At 43.5% G+C, this 14,693-nt stretch overlaps 1 protein-coding gene across 1 annotated transcript; it reads left to right on the forward strand.

Annotated features, from left to right (window-relative positions):
- Positions 1 to 3,722: 3,722 nt before the first annotated feature.
- LOC136141416 (EP300-interacting inhibitor of differentiation 2-like) lies at positions 3,723 to 13,974 on the forward strand. Its single transcript, XM_065899598.1, has 2 exons — positions 3,723 to 3,900; positions 13,445 to 13,974. Exons 1-2 carry the CDS (start codon positions 3,723 to 3,725, stop codon positions 13,972 to 13,974), a joined length of 708 nt encoding a protein of 235 aa, XP_065755670.1.
- Positions 13,975 to 14,693: the final 719 nt, after the last annotated feature.

Consider the following 14,693-nt stretch of genomic DNA (forward strand, 5'->3'; position numbering starts at 1 on the left):
CTGTTGAGCCCGCGTGCCACAACTACTGAGGCCTATGCACCTAGAGTCCATGCTCCACAACAAGAGAGGCCACCGCAATGAGAAGCCCACGACCACAACAAAGAGTAGCCCCCACTCGCCACAACTAGAGAAGGCCTGCACGTAGCAACGAAGACCTAATGCAGCCAAAAATAAAAACAAATAAATAAATTTATTTTTAAAAAATTATTACTAGAGACAAAGAATGACATTTTAAAAGGGGTCATTTCATCAAGAAGATATAACAAACATATAAGCACCTAACAACAGAGCCCCAAAGTACATGAAGCAAAAAGCAGACTGGAATGGAGACAATTCAACAATAATAGAAACTTCAATACTCCACTTTCAATAATGGACAGACCAACTAGACAGAAAACCAAGGAAATATAAGACTTGCACAACACTACAAACCAACTAGTCTTTACAGAAATCCACAGATCACCCAACAACAGCAGAATGCAGATTTTTCTCAAGTACACATGGATCATTCTCCAGGAGACATCATGTTAGGCCATAACACAATTCTCAAAATTTTTAAAGCACTGAAATCATACAAAGTATGTTGAGTGCAATGGAATTAAATTAGAAATCAATAACAGAAGGAAATTTGGGGAATTCCCAAATGTGTGGAAATTAAACAACACACTCCTAAATAACCAACTGGTCAAAGAAGAAATCATAAGAGAAATTTTCAAATATTTTGAGATAAATGAAAACAAAATCACAACATACCTAAACTTATGTGATGCAGAAAAAGCAGTGTTTGCAGGGAAATTTATAGTTGTAAAATACCTATATTAACGAAAACGAAAATTTTCAAATAAATAAACTAACCTTCCACCTTAAGAAACGAGAAGAGCGAACTAAACCCAAAACAAGCAGAAGGAAATCATAAAGATTACAACAGAAATAGAGAGGAGAAAAACAATAGACAAAATCAAAAACCAAAAGTTGGTTCCTTGAAAAGATTCACAAAATTGACAAACTGTTAGGTATACTGACCAAGAAAAAAGAGAGAATGCTCAAATTATTTGCAATTGGCAAAGAAACTATTTTTTAAAGTCTGTCAGAACTTACAAACATTCAGCAAAGTTACTGGACAAAACAACATGGGAACCGTCAGCATTCTTAAAGAGCAGCGTGAGAGTCCTTTTGCAATAAAGAGCCTATCCACAACAGCAACTAAATGCTTGATGTTCCTAAAATTCAATCCAATAAAAGGCAGGAGAGATTTGTTTAAACTGTGAAATATATCATGCACATAAAACTCGTAACAAACTAGAATAATTAAAATTTTAAAAAAACACACACAAAACAGTCATGTACCCATCACCAAGCTTCAGAAATAAAAACATTAGTACCTGTGAGACAGGCTGGGACCTGGGACCCTTTGCTGCAGTGCTTGCACCTGGACAAACATCTCCTAGAGCAGTAAAATACAAAGAAACTATAAGGGACTAAAAATAACTTCGGGCTGCACAGTTGAGGCAAATTATGAACAACAAGATACAAAAAGACCAAAAACCCACCCAGCACCACCAAGGGGGTGGCCTAAGCCAAGCCTCTGGCCTAACCCCTGCACCCACCCACTCTTACCCTCACCCCCATAAAAGGAACCAGCTGGCCACCCCCTCAGAGAGCCAGCAAGAGAAACTGTTACTTGTTTTCACTCCCTCCTGCTGCAGCAGGAGCCCCGGTAAAGCCTTGCCTGAATTTGTATGGCCTCTTATCGATTTCTATTGATTAAGGAGGCCAAGAACCCTGGCCGGTAACACCTGTGAATTTCTCTAGGCGTCCCTCCCCACTGCCTCTACTTGCTCACTTTCCCAAGTAAACTCCATTTTGAATTTCTCACTTATTGTTTTTAGTTACAGTTTTACTATCTACATCTAAAAACAATTAGAAAGAAAACTATAAAACTTTTATAATGTAATAGAAAACCTTAATAAGTGGATACATACATACATCACATTAATGCAGGAGAAGAATCCATTTTAAAGATTCCAGTTCTTCCCTGAATTAATCTAAGAAGTCATGAATTTCTAAGCAAAATCCCAATAAGATTTTAAGGAAATTCTCAAACTGACTCAAAAATTCACACACAGTGTAAAAGTCCAAGGAGAGCTAAGACAATCTTGAAGAACTAGGAGGGAGGATTCGGCCTCATCCGATGTCAATAAGTCACGTATTAAAGTGTTTGATATAATTATAGTAAGACGATTTGTATTGGTGCAGATAAGCACATAAATTAACAGGAAAGAACAGACGTGCGACTTCCCCGGCGGTCCAGTGGTTAAGACTCCAGGCTTCCACTACAGGGGGCACGGGCTTCGATCCCTCGTCGGGCAACTAGGATCCTGCATGCCACACAGCTTGGAAGAAGAAGAAGAAGAAGGGGAAGGGGAGAGAAAAGAGCAGAAGTCCAGAAACAGACCCAAGCAGAGAGGTGGCATTACAAGGGAGTCTGGAAGACAGTTCCCCTAGAAATTAGAAGCAGTCTGGGCTGAAAGTCTGGGACGTTACAACAGTCGGGTAGGAAGAGGAGCCTGCCAGAGACTTAGACTTAAGACGAAAGGCAAGGGGTGGAGAGAAAGAAATGGAAGGGAGGGAGGCTGGGAGAAGAAGGAAGATGAAAGGGTGGGAGGACAGAGGTAAAGAGAGAAAGGGGGAATGGAAGGAGAAGGTAGCAGGGGAAGAGAGGAGGAGGAGAAGGGAAAGAGGGGGCAGGGGAGGAAAAGAAAGAGAAAAAAGCAGGAAAGAGAAAAGGAGGTGAGGAACGCCAAGAGGGGCAAGAGTTCATGACGCAACAGCATGCATGGGAGGGCAGTTTCAGGTTTCCAGCATCAAAAGTTGCACAGCTTTCTAAAATAAAATAGGGACCCAGGGCTTCCCTGGTGGCGCAGTGGTTGAGAATCTGCCGGTTCGAGCCCTGGTCTGGGAGGATCCCACATGCCGCGGAGCAACTGGGCCCGTGAGCCACAACTACTGAGCCTGCGCGTCTGGAGCCTGTGCTCCGCAACAAGAGAGGCCGCAATAGTGAGTGGCCCCCGCTTGCCACAACCAGAGAAAGCCCTCGCACAGAAACGAAGACCCAACACAGCAAACATAAATTAATAAACTCCTACCCCCAACATCTTCTTAAAAAAAAAAAGGGGGACCGAGACACTGATGGTATAAGTGTGCCTTACCAAGAATTCTTGACTATGGCTTCCCTGGTGGCGCAGTGGTTGAGAGTCCGCCTGCCGATGCAGGGGACACGGGTTCGTGCCCCGGTCCGGGAGGATCCCACGTGCCGCGGGGCGGCTGGGCCCGTGAGCCATGGCCGCTGGGCCTGCGCGTCCGAAGCCTGTTCTTCGCGACGGGAGAGGCCGCAGCAGTGAGAGGCCCGCGTACCACAAAAAAAAAAAAAAAAGAATTCTTGACTAAAACTTAAAAGTATGAAGCAGCCCTTGTCATTCGCTGGGGACTGACAGCAACAAAAAGCTTGCCGAAACTTAGCATTATGAATCTTCTCACAGGCACGGTCACCACACAAGCATGCCAGTTAAACACGCCCGCGGGAGCGTACACGCTCACGTGCACGCACGCGCACAGAGATACGCACGAGCATGCGCACTCGCTCACGTGTTCACGCGCACAATTGTGCTGTTCCGTTGTTCCAAAGTCTCTGAGAAGCGGCCGCGCGGGCTCCGCGGTCCGAGATGCCCAAGTTGCCCGCAGGCAGCAGTGTTCCGCCGACGGGCTTGGCGAATGGTGACCGCGACTTCCCGCAGGCGGAGGTCGGCGGCAGGAGGCGGAAGCCGGCCCCTACGGGGCCTGCGGAGCCCGGGGAAGGTCGGATGACGGACGAGGACAGAGAAGGCCCGGTGGCTGGGCCACGCGGGGACGGGGGTCCCCGAGAGTCGCCCCGGCAGGGGAACGGCCCCGACCCGGCCGAATTCCCACGACCGCAACGCGAGCCCGAAGGCTTCGAGCCTGACTTGGGACAGGCGCAGCCTTGGTTGTGGGGAAGAGGTGCCCAGCGCCCACGGCAGCCGATTAAGAGGGTTTGACGAACCCAACTGGGTGTGTTACGGATGTGTGTAGAGCAAGGGAAGTAGCCCACGATTCCAGCTGGCAAACGCGTTATCCCAGTGTCTGTCTGATTATACATTTATCAAAGATCTCTTTACATCTGTGGCTCTCAGTCACCTGGCTGCAGAACTCGGTTGCGATGAGCTGAAAGACAGGGAATAATTAGACGCGATGTCCTGTACATCCGAAGAGGAGGAAGCTACCTCAGAGAACCCTGCCATTCTCTTTTGGATTCATTTAAGACAGAGTCGTTTGCCAATCCTACAACTAAAACATTTTTATTGGAGCAGGTGGAGTGGACTGTAAATAAGGGAAAAGAAAGCAGTTCTTACACAGTTGAAAAAAATATATCATCAGGAAACAAGAGAAAACAGGGAAAGTAAATCTTGGGTCTTTTGAAGCCTGTTTTCAGAAAAATCCTGATTGATGCAGATTCTTTTCTCTGCATTGTGGAAAGTATCTTTTATGTTTGCCTCACTACAGAGGTTTGTTTTACAAGAATAAAGCATGACTCAACAACTTGCCAATAGCAAAGCCCATGGATGTTAACCAAGTTGAGAAAAGAAATAACTACAGGGGCTTCCCTGGTGGCGCAGTGGTTGAGAATCTGCCTGCCAATGCAGGGGACACGGGTTCGAGCCCTGGTCTGGGAAGATCCCACATGCCACGGAGCGACTGGGCCCGTGAGCCACAACTACTGAGCCTGTGTGTCTGGAGCCTGTGCTCTGCAACAAGAGAGGCCACGACAGTGAGAGGCCCGTGCACGGCGATGAAGAGTGGCCCCCGCTCGCCGCAACTAGAGAAAGCCCTCGCACAGAAACGAAGACCCTACACAGCCAAAAATATAAATAAATAAATGAATTAATTTAAAAAAAAAAAAAAAGAAATAACTACAAGACCCAAGTTTCTAAAGTTAACACCTGGAAGATTGGGAATGGAAGACTATTGAGGAACTTCTGAATTTCAGAATTTGTAATTCCTTTGTGTCATAAACAACAAAGACTGATTACTTAGTGGAAGATTAGTTTTGTCTTTTCCAAGATTTTTGTTAATATTTATTTTATTTATTTTTATTTTTTATTTTTGGCTCCATTGGCTCTTAGTTGCGGCATGCCGGATCTTTCGTCGCAGTGTGCGGGCTTAGTTGCCCCGTGGCATGTGGGATCTTAGTTCCCCGACCGGGGATTGAACCCGCGTCCCCTGTATTGGAAGGCGGATTCTTTACCACTGGACCACCAGGGAAGTCCCCTAAGATTTTTTTTTATTATTAATTTATTTTTGGCTGCATTGGGTCTTCGTTGCTGCACGCGGGTTTTTCTCTAGTTGGGGCGAGCGGGCCCTTAAGATATTTTAAATGACAAGTAAAATCAAAATAGAACAAAGCATATATTGTATATCTTATGTGTTAAAGTGTTTCCAAGAACATCTGAACTATGAAAAGGACATATTTCACTTTTAAATTTTTATTTATTTTATCTTTTGAATAGGTAATACTTTCACAAGGCTCAAAAGAGAACAGGTATAAAAGATACAGTGAAAAGTCTTCCTTGCCTGTTCCCATCCACCCAGTTCCTACTACAACCCCACAGATAATCACAGTTATTAGTTCTTTATGTGTTCTTCCAAAGTGTCTTCATAGACTAAAACACAAATACAAATATAGGTTATTTTTCACAAAAGATATATATCCTAGTTCATGCCTCGGTTTTTAACTTACCATTGTAACTTAGAAATCTTTCTAAGTTCATACATAGAAATCTTTCTAATTATCTTCTACAAAGGTGCACTGTTCCATTCTAAGGATGTACCACAGTATATGTAACCAGTTTTTTGTTTGTTTTGTTTTGTTTGCGGTACGCGGGCCTCTCACTGTTGTGGCCTCTCCCATTGCGGAGCACAGGCTCCGGACGCGCAGGCTCAGCGGCCACGGCTCACGGGCCCAGCCGCTCCGCGGCATGTGGGATCTTTCCGGACCAGGGCACGAACCTGTGTCCCCTGCATCGGCAGGCGGACTCTCAACCACTGTGCCACCAGGGAAGCCCCGATGTCACTGTGGTTTTGTATCAGTATTTGCAGTACAATGCCAATATTTTGAGGGTAAAAGAAAGTAATTTTGATATAATTAGGAAGAATTAATTCTTGGGTTCAAGTTAGGGTTTGTTTATGGGACGGGGTGAGGTGGGGGGCATTTCTATATTTTCTTGTGGCAGAGCAATTCTGGGATCATTTTATTAGTGGTTTGTGGCTGATCAGTATCCTAATTCCATTGTTGGCAATAGCAAGTCACAAATAAAAAGAGATGCATTTGTGAAACTCAAGACAGGTTGAGTTTTTCTAGGTCCTGAGAACAGCTGTCGTGGTTGGAGAGCTGTCACACTTCCTACAGAAATATTGTGTCCTAGGCAGTAGATTAATGGCATGGGTTATTTTCTTTGGTAGCTTCAGAACTTGGACAAGATACAGGTGAAAGAAAAGCAAAAAGATACAGATGAAAGTCAAGCAGACTTCCCCGGTGATCCAGTGGTAAGGAATCCGCCTTCCAATGCAGGGGATGTAGGTTCAATCCTTGGTGGGGAAAACTAAGATCCCACATGCCACGGGGCAACTAAGCTCAAGCACCACGACTACTGAGCTCCTGCGCCTCAACAAGAGAACCCACGTGCCGCAAACTACAGAGCCCATTCGCTCTCTAGTCCCCGCCACAACTACGGAGCCCACACACCGCAAGTAGAGAGAAGCCCGTGTATCGCAACAAAGAGCCCGCACACTGTGACAAAGAGCCTGAGCGCTGCAACGAAAGATCCCCCATGCCTCAGCAAAGATCCCGTGTGCCACAACTGAGACCAGACACAGCCAAAAAAATTAAATAAATTAAATAAATAATATAAAAAAAAGAAAGGCAAGCAAAGTGGTTAATTTCTTTGCACACCTGTTGGACAAGATATTCTAAACCTACTGAACGAATGTTTGTGAGTTTCATATCATTCATTTAGCTTTTGAAATTTGGGCGGCTACGAAGGAGCTTCAGGAATATTGGAGACCTTGGTATATGAAAGTCAGTGGTGGGGGAGAGGGAGCCTAAAGTCCTAAGTGGACTTCACTCTAATTCAATAAATATTTGTTGAGCACCCACTATATTAAAAAATAAAAGACACTGTTTTGGGTGCTAAAATAGACAAAAAGTATAAAATAGGTGGCACCTTTTACGGCATTACAGATAACTTTTGAACACCCTCCTCTGCTTCTGGTACAAAGGGATATGGGGCAGTTTGAGAAGAGGCTCCTCAGGTTTCAGTCTGATTTGATTTAATTTCAAAGGGCTGCTCACTTACATTCCAGGATGAATGAGCCACACTTGATTATACATGTCGATACCAAAGAGATAGCTGTACAGAGACAAGTGTTTTTCATTGTTTTCCTTGTGATAAGAAGTCATTGAAACAGAAGTTTCAGACTATATTGCACTATAGTAATCAAAACAGTATGGTACTGGCACAAAAACAGACACACGGATGAACAGAATCGAGAGCCCAGAAACAAACCCTCCCATGTACGGTCAACTAATATTTGACAAGGGAGCTAAGAATACTCAATGGGCAAAAGATTGTCTCTTCAATAAATTGTATTGGGAAAATTGGATAATCACAGGCAGAGGATGAAATTAGACCCCTATTTTATACCACTCACAAAAATTAACTTGAAATCGATTAAAGACGTAAACATAAAACCTGAAACCATAGAACTCCTAGAAGGAAACGGGAAAAGCGCCTTGACATTGGTCTTGGCAATAATATTTTTGGATGTGATACCAAAAGCAAAAATAAATGAGTAAGTGGGACTACATCAAACTGAAAAGCTTCACAAATTCACAGATATAGAGAACAAACTAGTGGTTACCAGTGGGGGGGGGGGGCGGAATATAGCAGTGGCGGAAGAGGGGCACAAATTATTAGGTGTTAAGATAGGCTCAGCTGTGTATTGTACAAGACGGGAAATATAGCCAATATTCTGTAGTAACTGTAAATGGAAAATAAGCTTTAAAATTGTATAAAAGTAAATTTTTAATTTAATAAATAAATAGCTCCCACACAGCAAAAGAAACAATCAACAACATGTAAAAGCATCCTATGGAATGGAAGAAAATATACGCAAACCACCTATCTGATAGGGGGTTAATATCCAAAATACAGTATATAAGGAACTCGTGCAACTCAATTGGAAAAAAGAAAACCATCTGATTTTTAAATGGGCAGAGGACTTGAATAAACATTTTTCCAGAGATATACAAATGGCCAAGAAGTACATGAAAAGGTGTTCAGCATCACTTATCATTGAGGAAATGCAAATCAAAACCACAATGAGATATCACCTCACACTTGTTAGAATGCCGTGATCAAGAAGACAAGAAATAACAAGTGTTGGCAAGGATGTGGAGAAAAGTGAACCCTTGTTCACTCTTGGTGAGAATGTATATTGGTACAGCCACAATGGAAAGCAGTATGGAAGTTTCTCAAAAAATTGAAATAAAAATAGAACTGCCATATGATCCAGCAATCCCAGTTCTGGGTATACACCCAAAGGACATGAAATTAGGATCTCAAAGAGATATCTGTACCCCAGTGTTCATTGCAGCATTATTCACAATAGCCAAGATATGAAAACAACCTACGTTTCTGTCTATGGATGAGTGGATAAAGATGATGAGAGAGAGAGAGAGATAGGTGATAGATAGATAGATAGATAGATAGATAGACAGATAGATAAGCATTGTATATGTAATGAAATATTGTTCCACCATGAGAAAGAAGAAAATCTTGCCGTTCGCAACATGGATGGACCTTGAGGGCATTATGCTAAGTGAGATAAGTCAGACAGAGAAAGACAAATACTGTTATGATATCATGTACATATGAAATCTAAAAAATCCGAATTCACAGAAGCAGACAGTAGATTAGTGGTTGCCAGGGGCTGGGAGGTAGGGGAAATGGGGTGACATCGGTCAAAGGGCACAAACTTCCAGTTATAAGATGAATAAGTTCTGGGAATCTAATGTTCAGCATGGTGATTATAATTAACGATGCTATATTATATACTTGAAAGTTGCTAAGAGAATAAAACTTAAATGTTTTCACCACCAAAAAAAAAAAAAACAGTTAATTATGTGAGGTGATGAAAGTGTTAACTAACCCTGTTGTAATTATTTCAAAATATATACCTGTATCAAACCATCACATTGTACAACTTAAACTTATACGTTCCGGGTCAATTTCATCTGAATAAAGCTGGGGGGAAAACATACCTTTCCTCTAGACTTCTTTCTATTTTAAGATCAGGCTTCTGCAGGACCATGCCTGTGGGCTTCCCAGAAACGCTTTCTTCTAGCTGGGAAGCTCACCTACGCACTGCCTCACATTTTTGAACTTTTAACAAAGGGTCATAAAGCCACACCTTTAATCTGATCTATACTCACAGGCTGTTTTTCACTTTGACAATCTTTCTTTTTCACTGGATGTGAAACAAGCTTTTCTTTCCCAACCTAGCAAGTCATAGTCTCTCTACATTTCCTTTAAATTCTCCTGGAAAGTCAGCCATTTCCTTCTATAGGCCAACCCTTCCTTGCTATGCTGTATCATGCTCATCAGTGAGTAATAAGCATTATGCCTGGGTATCTCCTTAGCCAAAGACTTTCTATTTTCTGTTTCTATTTCTATTTCTGGGTAATCACAGGCGACAGTTTGCCAATTATTTCACTACATCATAACGAGTCATCATTTTTTCTGTTCCCATAACAATTTCCTCACTGTTTTCCCTACGTATTTTAGCCTTTTCTTAGGGCACTACCCAACTCCTGATACCAATTTCTGGAGCAGTTATCTATTGCCACAATAATGTTGCATGGCAAATCACATCAAGCATTTATTTAGTCTATCAGCCTAAAAGTCAGCTGGTGGCTCAGATGGGGCTGACTGATCTTCCCCCCCGACCCTGCCACGAGCCAACCACAGGTTGAACCTGGACCCTGGCAATGAAAGCACTGAATCCTAACCACTGGACCACCAGGGAATTCCCAGGACTGACTAATCTTGAATGCCTTGTCTGAGACCACTTTTCCCAGTCTCAGGTGTCTTCCACCGTCCAGCAAGCTGGTCCAGGATTGTTCTCATGGTCGAGACAGGAGTCCAAGAGAGAACGGAAGCATGAAATGCCTCTTGAGGCCCAGTCTCGAAACTGATACACCATCATTTCTGCCACATCCTATCGGTCAAAGCAAGTCACAAGGCCAGTTCAGATTCAAGGGATGGAGAAAAGGAATCTACCTATTGACGAGAAGAGCTACAAACTACTATTACCAAGGGTGTAGAAACAGAGAGGATGGAGAATTGGGGCCACTTTTACAATTAATCTAGCATAGTAACAACCTTGGGAAAAGAGACAAGGCTTGTAACATCATGTTTAGACCTCAACACAGCATTAAATATCTCAGGAGAGATAAGCAAATCCGGAAAATCCCCTTAGAGAAAGAAGCACCTATATCCACCATTAAGTCAGCTCAAGCCCATCTAGTGAGCAGAACGTGTAAGGCCTAGAATAATCAGGGGTAATAAAGAGGCAAGAATGACATCATGATTTCCCCAATTGTCCTAAGCCAGGTTCAGATTCTGAGTTGTGGTTTCAACCCCTATCCATAAAAGTACTGATTTAGGTCAACATGTGTATTTATCCTTTAAAGGAAGTCTTTGTTCCCAGTAAGGATAAATATCCCACCAGTGCTATTTATTACAGGCTTTTGCAGCTTTTGGGAGAAGAAGAGCCAGTTCCTTTCCTTATAAACTCTTCACCTCCTCTTTTAAAATGTTAATTGTATGACCCTGGGTTTAAATTCTCTATTTTTTCCTGTAAAAATATACCAGCGTGGAGCCCCTGATATCAGCTCGCTTAATTGTTTAGTCTGCACCATGACTAAAACTGCCCTCAGATGATCCTGAAATGCTGGCGGTGAGTCAGAGACAAAGATGCTACAGCCGCTACACAGGAACAGTCTTGGGAGCAATAGCTAACCTGGAATCTATCTCAAATTTTTGCTTTCATCTCCCCACATGAGCACTTCTGTTTAATACACCATAATTTTCTCTAGAGCTATTCTTATCCCTGGATAATGGGAGGGCCTTTCAGCTTCAGCTGGAAGGTGATTTGGGGCCTCAAAAGACAGGACAGATATCTGCCTCCATAGTATTATAGCAAATTACTGTAATTTCTAGTTCCCCCTCTAATAATATGTTATTATACAAGTCTGGGGATTCTTCTATTAAATATTTGTGATTTTCCAGGCAGCCTGAGGGTGGCAGCAATGGACCTTTGGTCTCCAGACTAGCCTGGGAGCTGTCCTAAAGGAGCCACACACTTAGTCATTGCCCAGATGCTGGCCTGAAGCTGTGTTTGAAGCAGCACATAGGCTGGATGTTGTGTTTTATAAATGTGGTGCTTGGACCAGGAAAACAAAAACGCAACCTCGGGGCTTCCCTGGTGGCACAATGGTTAAGAATCCGCCTGCCAGTGCAGGGGACACGGGTTCGAGCCCTGGTCCAAGCCCTGGTCCGGGAAGATCCCACATGCCGTGGAGCAACTAAGCCTGTGAGCCACAACTACTGAGCCTGGGCTCTAGAGCCCGTGAACCACAACTACTGAAGCCCGCACACCTAGACCCCGTGTTCCGCAACAAGAGAAGCCACCACGATGAGAAGCCCACACACCACGACGAAGAGTAGCCCCCACTCGCCGCAACTAAAGAAAGCCTGTGTGCAGCAACGAAGACCCAATTCAGCCAAAAATAAATAAATAAATACATTTATTTTAAAAAGAAAATGCAAGCTTCCCTGGTGGCGCAGTGGTTGAGAGTCCGCCTGCCGATGCAGGGGACACGGGTTCGTGGCCCTGGTCTGGGAAGATCTCACATGCCGCGGAGCGGCTGGGCCCGTGAGCCATGGCCACGGAGCCTGCGCGTCTGGAGCCTGTGCTCCGCAACGGGAGAGGCCACAGCAGTGAGAGGCCCGCGTACCGCAAAAAGAAAAACAATAATGGTAATGGATATGTAACTATCAAGAAAATTAAGTCACCTAGAGGGGTGGGATAGGGAGGGTGGGAGGGAGACGCAAGAGGGAGGAGGTATGGGGATATATGTATATGTATAGCTGATTCACTTTGTTATAAAACAGAAACTAACACACCATTGTAAAGCAATTATACTCCAATAAAGATGTTAAAAAAAGGAAGAAAATGAAGTATTTATAACCACAATGAAAAGCATAGGTGAATCTCATAAAAATAATGTTGTGGGAAAGAAACGAGACACAAGAGTATGTAAAATTCAAAAAAACAAGCAAAATTAGACTACAGTATCAGAATGCACCTATAGGTAGTAAAACATAAAGAAAAGCAAAGAAATGATTACCATATATATCAGTATAGTAGTTACCTCTGGGTAGAAAGGAGACAATAGTGATAAGAAGAGGGAAAGGATTCTGGGATACTAGAAATATTCAATTCCTTGACCCAGGTGGTGATTACATGGACGTTCACTTTGCGATAAATCATTCAGCCGTATATTTATATTTTGAATATTTTTCCTGCACGTTATATTGTACGAAAAAGATTTAGAAAAAAAATAAATGTCCAAGAATAGCCAAAGCATTTTTTTTTAACTAACAAGGGAACGTTATTACAAAGTTTTAGTAATTAAGAGGATTGGTATGGGTGAAGATAGGCAAATTAATAAATGGAAAAGAATAAAGAACCACACCCTACCCCCAAAATAACCCATGAATCTAACCTATCTGGGTATATAATAGAGGTGGCATTATAATCACTAGAGAACAAGAAGGAAGAGGCATCCTAGGATGTAATCTTGGGAAAGCCAACAGGAAGCGATCTTGTGAGACTTTCCTTGTAAACATTAAACTGGTTGAAATGTAAAACAAGGCTCGACTCCGCCCTTAGACATTCTGGGTAACAGGGGAAGGTTTCAGGTGTGGTTGTTGGCTCTTCCGGCCGCTAGGTGGCACCTGGAAGATCGCAGGCGCGTGGGGATGACTCATGCGCAGTGCTCTTAGGTTCAGCCGCAGGCCCTACGCTCGCGCACGTGGGTTTGCCCCACAGCGTTGACCCGTGTGCACAGCGCTCACGCACGCGCATTTACTTGCACACCGCTGATCGCGCTGTACCGTTATTCCCGTTTTTCTGAGAGCGGCCGAGCTGACCCCGCGGTCCGGGATGTCTGAGCTGCCCGCAGACAGCAGTGTCCCACCGAAGGGCGCGGCGAATGACAACGGCGACGTCCCGCAGGCGGAGGTAGGCGGCGGGAGGCGGGAGCCGGCCCCAGCGCAGCCTGTGGAGGCCAGGGACCGTCCGATGGCGGCGGCCAGGGAAGGTCCAGTGGCGGATGCCAGGGAAGGTCCGATGGCGGCGGCCAGGGAAGCCCGGATTGCAGAGGTTGCCCGATTGTTGGCGGAGCCAGCAGAGGAAGAGGGTCCTGAGGGCAGACGCCGGTCCAGGCCCGGGAACAGCCCAGGCCTGGCTGCGTTGCCGAATCTCCGCCTCCGTCACCCACTTGGCGTTTTAGGAATTAATTATCAGCAGCTCCTCCGCCACTACCTGGAACACTACCCGATTGCTCCCGGCAGAATTCAGGAGCTTGAAGGACGCCGCAGGAGATTTGTGGAAGCCTGCAGAGCAAGGGAAGCAGCGTTTGATGCCGAATATCAGCGGAATCCTCAGAGGATGGATTTTGATATTTTAACATTTAGTATAACTCTGACTGCATCTGAAATTATTAATCCTCTGATAGAAGAACTTGGTTGTGATAAGTTTATCGGTAGAGAATAATTTAGTGATGAAACTACTTCAAGAACCTCTGCGTTCAGTACAGTCATACCAATCCTGTAACTTGCTTTTTAAAAAGTCAAAGTATTTGAGAATAAGGCAAGGCACAGTTGAAAAAGAAAAGGAAGCTTATCAAGAAAAACCATCAGAAAAGAAATAGAAGAAAATAAAAACCGTTATGACTCCTCTAACGTCCTTTGAGTTTGTGATTGATCCAGATTGTTCTCCCTGCGTTGTGGAAATGTCTTTTAGAATTGCTTCACTAAAGTGAAGAATGGTTTTATATAATTGAGACTTGATGAAGAAAAACTGCCAATAGAGCCCATAGTGTAAGATTGATTTTGTGTTTTCTGAGGCATTTCAAATGAAAGGCAAAGTAAATACTGTATATATTACATGATAAATTATGTATTCAAGACTATTGGAAATTTCTGGATTTTTTCTTTCATTCAATTTTTAATACTTTTTTGGTAAATAATCTATTTATAAGCCCCAAAATATAAAGTGTGCAATGAAAAGTCTTCTATCCCTTTCCCCCCGCCCACCCAGTACCTACCACAATTCCCATCTGTAACCACAGTACCTCTTCTGTCTTTTCAGTTTCCCTATGTATACACAAGCAAATACAAATCTGGGTGGGTTTTTTTTTTTCATTTCTTCACAAAAGTTGGCAAATTATATTTATTGATTTATGCATTGCATTTTCAGTAAGAACTTATCTT

The sequence above is a fragment of the Phocoena phocoena genome, chromosome 20, assembly GCF_963924675.1.
Source record: "Phocoena phocoena chromosome 20, mPhoPho1.1, whole genome shotgun sequence".
NCBI classification, from domain to species: domain Eukaryota; kingdom Metazoa; phylum Chordata; class Mammalia; order Artiodactyla; family Phocoenidae; genus Phocoena; species Phocoena phocoena.

Coding starts and splice junctions, on each gene's coding strand:
- LOC136141416 (XM_065899598.1), top strand. CDS start 3,723: ATGCCCAAGTTGCCCGCAGGCAGCAGTGTTCCGCCGACGGGCTTGGCG. Junction 3,901..13,444: donor AGGCCCGGTGGCTGGGCCAC/GCGGGGACGGGG, acceptor AGGCGGAGGTAG/GCGGCGGGAGGCGGGAGCCG.